This window comes from Acromyrmex echinatior, chromosome 4 (genome assembly GCF_024713525.1).
Source record: "Acromyrmex echinatior isolate Ae372 chromosome 4, ASM2471352v2, whole genome shotgun sequence".
Classification (NCBI taxonomy): Eukaryota; Metazoa; Arthropoda; class Insecta; order Hymenoptera; family Formicidae; genus Acromyrmex; species Acromyrmex echinatior.
Window position 1 is genome coordinate 15,006,375 of NC_141855.1, and position 8,608 is coordinate 15,014,982.

Consider the following 8,608-nt stretch of genomic DNA (forward strand, 5'->3'; position numbering starts at 1 on the left):
GTATTAACACTAAAATAAAATAAGAGTTAAGAGAAATACATTTCTAGCGAGAGAGAAAGGTAAACCTTCCTAAAGCTATTTTTTATTTTAAATATTCCTTTACATGTTTGTTAAAAATTATTCAATTTTTATTGAAAATTGTTAAAAAATCTGCCACAATAAATTAAATAATACATCAGATTATTCATATCAAGGAGATATCTTTCTCTGCTCAGCGCTACAATTCTTTTGCACGTTTAAATTTGTGCACTGATCTTTATATATCGAACTGAAAACTAAGATGACACTTAAATGACATACCTGAAATAGCAACATCGAGCGATGCACAGATAAATAATACTGGTTGCGAGAGCTTAACGATGATGAATAATTTATCAGTCTGGTCGATGATTCACCGATAAAAGTCATATCGTCGCATATCTCGATATAATTTGTAATAATGCTGCCGCACATCACTCGGTGACACTCTTTTGCACCCACTCCTAGATCCTTGGAACCGATAAATCCTCGTTTACGATGACCGTTCTTCAGTCACGCGTTTGCACCCTTGAATCGCGCTACCCTTATTTCTTTCTTTAATCTTCGCTCCAAGCAGTAATAGTCACGCTTTTTGATAAAATATTCCGCGATTCATTGTTATTCTTAGTAAGATTTCGGAATTAAAATACCGATTTCGCATTGTACCTCTCTCTATTTTTATATTTAATTTAACTCATATGAAGGATAATTTCTTGCTTCGAATTCATAGTTAATTATTTATTTATCGTAACAGTGTACAATTGAACAAAAGGAATATTTATTTTTTTACATGGTGATCGTTTATCTAAATTCTTAATTTAAATCTTGTACTTTGCGAAATGAAATATATGATAGTGCGATTGATCGCGATACTTTTCTTCGTGTTGAGTATCAAATCGCTGACAGAAGAAATAAGTACTAATAATTATTTCCGACTAATTAACGACGTCCACAGATATTATCGTACGTCATGTGTTATTTTCGTACAATCTGATAATTACGGTAAGTACCAGGAACAATTTCCAACTATCATTTCTCATATTGCATTTCCAGCCAGCTGACAGAAAGAAAGTTTCTCTCTCTCTGGAAATTTTTGCAGAGAACAAACATTGAATCAGAATTTCATGTGCAAACTAGTTCTATACAATATTATTTAATGTATAAGATGTCTGTAGATGACAAAGTTAAATTACAAATTAATTAATTATTGTATGATGTAATTTATATTATCAAATAATATGTTATTAAATAATTCAACATTATTCGATTAAAAAATAAATAATTATGCACAAAGTGTTAGAATAAAAAAAAATTTATAGATACCTACTAATTAATTATTTTTAAGAGAAATTTTAAGAGAAATTTTAATATTGTTGCTAAATAAATGTACAAATAAATTATCAAATTTTTTGTTTTTTAAAACTCTTTTTTTCTTTATTTTATTAAACTGAATAAAATGTAACTAAATAAAAAATTAATTAAATTTAAAAATTAAATGTCATCATCTCAGTTATGATCTAGAAAATTATATCTAATACTGAGATATTAAGTAAAATGTAATATGCATTTTTTATGCAAATATTGCAGATTTAAAAACGACGACATTAGTGCATACATTGTCGCGTGAACTTTCACAGCAGCGAGTCATGATCACGATCATAACTTTTTCAAATCTGATGAGTAAATACAATGATTACCAGAAGAATATCAGGCTGCCCTTATTCGTCATTCTCCTGGACACCGAGGAGACCATGTACGAATTCGCCAAGATCACGAAGGGCATAAAACCCATCTTTTTCCCTATCTGGTTGGTTGTGTTTCTTCAGCATCTTGGAAACCCCCTTAAAGACTACTGCACGCATCCTGCCAACAACATATTTAACGTGGACGTCAGCACTCAGATGCTGGTCCTGTGCTACAATCGCCCGATTCTAGTCGAGTGGTATGCCATTCGTGATAATTATACTAGAACGTTTGATCTGGCTACATGGTCTCCTGATAGAGGTCTGATCCTGAGAACGCAGGAAAATCTGTACGCCAGGAGGAGCGACATGTTTGGTGATGTTGTACGCGTGACGGTTGTAAATGTAAGTTTTCATCTTTCTCGAACTCTATTGTACGCTACTCTAACGTTGCGATTTAGTGAAGGTCGTAAGCGACGACCTTGTAAAAAATAATCAGCATGAAAAAAATTGCCTCGCAATTTGTCATTAGAATTTAACGATAACTTCGTAGATCTATAGACGTAAATTGACTTGCCAATTCTGTTGATAAATGCTCGAAGAACTCGCCATTAGTCTCGCTGAAGAACGGTACGATGGACGGATTTTTTGGTTTGCTACTGATAGAGCTCAGCAAAGTGATGAACTTTACGATAAAGATTCTGGATCCAGTAGACTCATTCGGTAGCTGGGATCCGCAAAATGGTTGGTCAGGTGCGATTGGCAAGTTGGTGAACAATGAAGCTGATATTGGCATAGCCGCATTCACATTAACAAACGATAGACTGAACGACATCGACTTTACGATACCATTGATACGTACACAATACCGCCTCTATTTGCATGAGCCCATCACGCCTTACGTGCAATGGTTCTGGTATTTTAAGGTAATAATTTATTTTAATAGTATAATATATTATTTAAATGTATTAGTTGTATATTAATTATACAAGTTATAGTTATAAAATTACGAATTAGACAAAGACTTTATATTTATCTTGTGTTAATTTGTAATAAAATTAAAAATAAAATTATAAAAAAATCTTTCAGTATATCTTTTAGAAATATATCTTTATATCTTTGAGAAAAGAAATATTAAAGTAATTTGTGTGTGTGTGTGTGTGTGTGTGTGTGTGTGTGTGTGTGTGTGTGTGTGTGGATGAAAATTGGTGATAACAAAATCTAGTAGAAGAAATTATTTTCTTTTACTGATAAATCTTACAGGTATTTAGCCCTGGAGTTTGGGGTACATTAATAATGATAATAATAATTGCTTCTATTTTGTTGACTGTTATTAAAGCAAAAGGATTCTCGATGAGCATAATATCTGACAACTATATTAAAGTTTGGGGTATTTATTGCCAGCAAGGTCTACCAGGTAATGTTTTTTCTATACTTAAGCAAAACAATAAGTCATCATGATATTAAAATTATTATATATATATATATTTTACGCAATCGCAGAATTTCCCATAAAGTCATCGATGAGGCTAGCTTTTTTTTCGATTTACGCCTCGTCAGTAATAATTCTGTCTACTTATTTCGCCTCATTGATCAGTTACTTGGCACTCAATACGGCTAAACTGCCTTTTTCCACTTTGGAAGGATACGTTGAGGACGGCACTTACAAATTACTCGTTCTACAAAATAGTGCTGAATATGATATTCCACTTGTAAGTCCATTCTTATTATAGTTTAAAAATTACTTTGCTTAACAATAATATATTACCTAATTATAGAATTTTTTGTTAAAGCGCTCGCGAATAAAAACAATTTCGCGATTGTAGCAAAAAAATTTTGAAACACAACATAAACTAATCTTAGTAATTCAGTAATTTTTTGTAGAAAATTTGATAATTTTACATATTAAAGAATTTAAGGGGGTATTCTTCAAAATATAAAGAATCGATTATGATCTTGAAAAAAACATCTGCTTTCTCGATTCTTAATTTAGCATGATTTCAAACATTGAGTAAGGTGAACGTTAGCACGCAATTGATCACTTATTTTGAATTGTGTAAAATAATTTTACTTGCTAAAATGGGTAAAAAAAGGACAAAAACAAGCTTGTTCATGCGGATCGTCAGAAGAAACGAAAATTTCGAGGTAGGAACACATCGCTGAAATGAGCACGGAATTTGTCAGCACATCGGCAAAAAATTTCGAAATTTCTAAAGACATCGACTTTACTATTTTAAAAGAATTCGGTTACTGCATTGAAAATTTTTTCACTGTTTTTTTGACAATTACCTCGCATATTATTTGTAAAAATTGCAAAAGTAACATAAAGTTTTCTTAAACCACTAATCATAGTTTGGGTTTTAAAATTTCCATGCAGTGCAGTAATGAAATATTAATCCCTTCATCTCCTCATATTAAAAGTGTATACGAAATTCACGTAAATTACGAATTGTATTCGTTATGTGACTTTTGAGTGTTGACAGAGAAAGTCTGAATTTATTTTGCAGTTTAATGGATATTGGTAAAAAAATAGCTTGTACGGAACATAAAAAAAAGATAATTTTCTTTTTTATTTGGTATCTATATTCTTATAGAAAAATATTCGAAGAAAGTAGTCGACACTGTTGTAAAAAGTAGCTTTTATCGAGCATGTAATTGGAACAAGTAGAAGAACGAGAACATTGATGAATATAATGATGTATAAAATTCACGAAAAGAAATCTGCTCTATAAATTATAACTGCAGTGCGGGTGAAATAAAGATTGACTATTACAGAGATGTTTTCGAGATCTGAGGAGAAATAAAAAGAATGAATAAAAAGAATAAAAAGAATAAAAAGAATGCATCGTTTATGTCGGAAAAAAAATGAGTACGAGATTTCAAAATGCGAAAAAGAACAACAAAGGCGTGTTCCGATATGTATTGAAAATCTATAATTTACGTTACGTATACTGTAAATTTTTAGTACTGACAGTATCTATCGGAACACGCCTAAAGATATCGACGGCAAAGATACCGTCTATTGATGAACTCACAAAATATTGTAGTTTGGCTATTCAAAGACATCCTGATTCTTTTATGAATGATCTACAATGGGCAGGAGCAGTAGTGAATTAAGGAGTAGGTGTAGAAATCAATCAATCATAGTCGAATGTGAGTGGGATAATCAACTAATTGATCAATTTCTACGCCTACTCCTATTGCGACTGCTCATTGTAGATCACGCATTAAAGAAACGAGAAAAGAAATATAACTAAAAGCTATACGAATGATAAGCCGTAACACGAATATTGAATGAGTGCTGAAGAAAACAATTGATGCGTAAAGCCGAAGTTACAAATACACTTAAAAGTTTTATTCATGACAAATCATCTCTTAATCTAAAGTGTTAAAGATATTAAAGCTTATTTATGAGGACTTATCAGATTCTTTAGTAGAAAGATGTTTACAGAAACGCAAAATAATAATGAATTTTTAATTTTATTAATTTGGACTTTTGCTCATTCAAGACCAAAAATTATAGAAATCGCCACTTCCTTAGCAGTAATAATATTTAATGAAGGCTTTTTGCCACTCTTAAAAATAATGAGTGTTATGGAAGCAACTATTGGCCAGAAAGTGGAAAAACGCAATATATTTTTATTCAAATTACAATTTTTTAAATTTTGCAGTATACCAAGAATCCCTTATTATTGAAAATGTACGAAATATACGAAATAATATCCTTACGAAACATTATTTGTATCAGAGCTCGAGTAAGTTCGCTAAGCAAACAAAAATCGATTGCTGAGAGGAAATAATTGTTTAGCGAGTTATGTTCGAGCAAGAGGAAAGTCCCCTCTATGGTCCTGGATTAGCTGACTAATAGTAATTAAAATTTTCTCTGTGTAAATTTCATGCAAAAATTTTGAAAGCGTTTTTCTCGAAATTGTATTTTTCGAATTTCCATGATATCTCAAGATCGACTTGACCAAGAGAGCCCAACTTATGTATACATCTTCAGCACATGTCTACCGTTTCTAATCACGATTACGTTAAAATATTGTTTTTTTTATTTTGACAATCCTTTAAAGATGTAAAAAGTTTGCGAAAATCGAAATTTAATTTTCAAAATGACATCATTTTTTTTAGTTTTCAACATTTTTCTTTTATTCTGACCTACTACAGTCAAAAGCATATTAATTAAGAATCTTTTTTAATTTTTTTGTTTCGATCGAGCAAAACTGGCCCAATGATGGAAGCCAAGCATAAAAGTTTTTTTTCATCGATTATTTCAAAGCGGTTTACTGATGATAATTTTCATTTTCTCTTTTACACAAATTTTGTTGTCTTTTTTCCTACATATTGTTTAAATGTTAATAAATGTATAGAAAGAACCAGATACTTAGTTTTTATGGTTCTTCATAAAAGATTAAAAAAAAATAACGCAAAAATAACATCTGTTACAGTAGAATACCCTCTTAATTTTATTTGTAAAGAATATATTATTCTTAATTTTTTTATGTCCTCATAATGGATTACGGGCAAAAGTTTATAAAAGGCATTCTATCCTAATTATATATTATAATTGAAAGAAAAACGCAATATATTTTTTTATCCAAATTATAATTTTTAAAATTTTGCAGTATACCAAGGATCCCTTATTATTGAAAATGTACGAATCGCGGGAAGATAAGGAATATTTACCGTTTAATTTGTCTGAGGGATTCAAGAAAGTTAGCAATGTCACTTCATTAATGACATTAACGGTGTTAAATTTTTAAGTTGATTCATGCCAATTTTCACATAGATTTGCGAGCGGATGGACTTGGCATTTTATACGACGGAAGTGTTCAAAAACTATATGGGCATTTATGTACAGTGTGAGCTGGTACATATTAATACCGGAAGAATCGATAATAATGCGATAACTTTAAAGAAAGGAAGTCCTTACACTGGCTTTATAAATTATCAGTAAGTCCTAAGTATACATATTTATTTATAGCTTTACCTTATAAAAAATAAATATTTTAAATATCTTTTTAATTTTCAGCTTGAGACGATTTCAACTTAACGGCGTTATAAATAAATTACAAAACAAGAATCCCTCAAAAATTCCAATGAAGGGCGGTATTGGTAATTTTACGGTCGATATAACCGATGTAACGCCGATTTTAACAATTGTAATAGGCAGTATGGTCTTGTCATTATTTGTCTTGATAATCGAGAAAGTGTATTATTCATTTAAAACTCCAAACTTTAAGAATAATGAATCCATTACAAAATTCACTTACAATCTTAACGTGAGAAATAAATTGCGGAAAGAATACGAGAAGAGCTAAAACTTCAAGAATTTTATAACAAATCGACTATTAGTCATAATATATATAAAAAATAGTTATAAATGCTATAGGGATTTATTGTTTATAAAACAATAAATCCCTATAGCATTTATAACTATTACTTGCAATATCTACGTTTATCAATTTATTTAACAAATTTAATAAAATATTTCAAATTATATTTATATTTTGGAAAGAATAAATTTCTTACACAGGTAATTTTAATTTACTATTATTTTACTTTTTCGCAAAATGTTGTGCTGCGGATTGCGTGCTTATATCTTGCTTACACAAATATAATTAATAACATAATGATTATAATTAAATTAATAGTATTTTTATATTAGATTATAATTAAATAGTAAGAATTTTATAATGATGGATATACTCGAAAGATTATAAAGACATATTACGTGGTTAAAAACTGGATTTTCCATCTCTCAACGTATCCGAAAAATCGCCAAAGTTATTCAGATTGCATATTTAGCTGGAGGTTGGAAACATTCTAAAAATAAAAATTGCTACTCCGTTCGATATGCATTAAATTCTTGTTTTTCACGATGACTAATAAATATACATTTGATTTTAAAATACTCAATTATACTTGTCTTCTGTATCTATATTTGCAACCTCTTGGATATATGTAATCTCCTGTAACAAGGACGATCTCTTATGGTTCTAATAAGACGAGGTTGCCAATTTACTTTGTCACTAAGACCCTGCACACAATAGAAGGAATAAGGAATTAAGAATAAAGAATAAACGATTTTAACCTATGAGAAATCGGATACATTAGAATACACGATTTCGAAATATACATTTAAACGGATCGATGCTAACCGATAATATCTATAACTAGGATAACTGTTTTTATTAATATGTCTTTTAGACAACTTGCTTATTATTAAATTAATTATTAAATACTATAATAACTGTTAATTTTATCTGCTTGCAATCAATATCGGTTTTTCAACTATTTCTTTTTTTTATAATATTTCTTAATCTAAAAAATGATACTTGATACTTTATAATGTTTTTGACAAAAATAAAAAATATTTTTTACTTTTATCTTTATTATCGTGAATCCTTCAAGCGATGATGGCTCTATTAATGTGTCCTCCCCAATTTGTGTGCCTATTCATATTTGACTCATTTTAACATATAATTACTAAAACAGGTAATAAATTTAAGCTAATTGTTTAAATCAATATTACATAATAATAAATTTAAGCTAATTGTTTAAGTTAATATTATATAAATCATTATATAAATCATTATTTTAATTATATTTATTTTAACGTACACTCACAACACAACGTTCTCAGCTCCAATACAGGGCACATTAATAGAGACAAGCTTAAAATCTTGTGATACGTGTTATTGGATTCACATAAATTCCTCATATTTTTTGAAAAATATTTAAAATACTTTAATACTCACAAAATAAAATATTATCTTCGGTATGCATTAATAATTTTATTTAACAAGAAAAAATATTTTTTCTTATTTATTTGTACTAGTTTTTCTTTATGACTTATTAAAATACAAAAGCACACTAATAGAGATAGATACAATAATTGAAACAGT

At 29.4% G+C, this 8,608-nt stretch overlaps 1 protein-coding gene across 1 annotated transcript; it reads left to right on the plus strand.

Annotated features, from left to right (window-relative positions):
* The first annotated feature begins 80 nt into the window (after window positions 1-80).
* LOC105145554 (putative glutamate receptor) lies at window positions 81-8,269 on the plus strand. The gene is made up of 8 exons (XM_011055192.2): window positions 81-1,020; window positions 1,606-2,105; window positions 2,303-2,626; window positions 2,964-3,117; window positions 3,204-3,412; window positions 6,326-6,415; window positions 6,490-6,653; window positions 6,733-8,269. The coding sequence occupies exons 1-8, from the start codon at window positions 858-860 to the stop codon at window positions 7,019-7,021; spliced, it is 1,893 nt and encodes a 630-aa protein (XP_011053494.1). The 5' UTR covers window positions 81-857; the 3' UTR covers window positions 7,022-8,269.
* The last annotated feature ends 339 nt before the right edge of the window (window positions 8,270-8,608 follow it).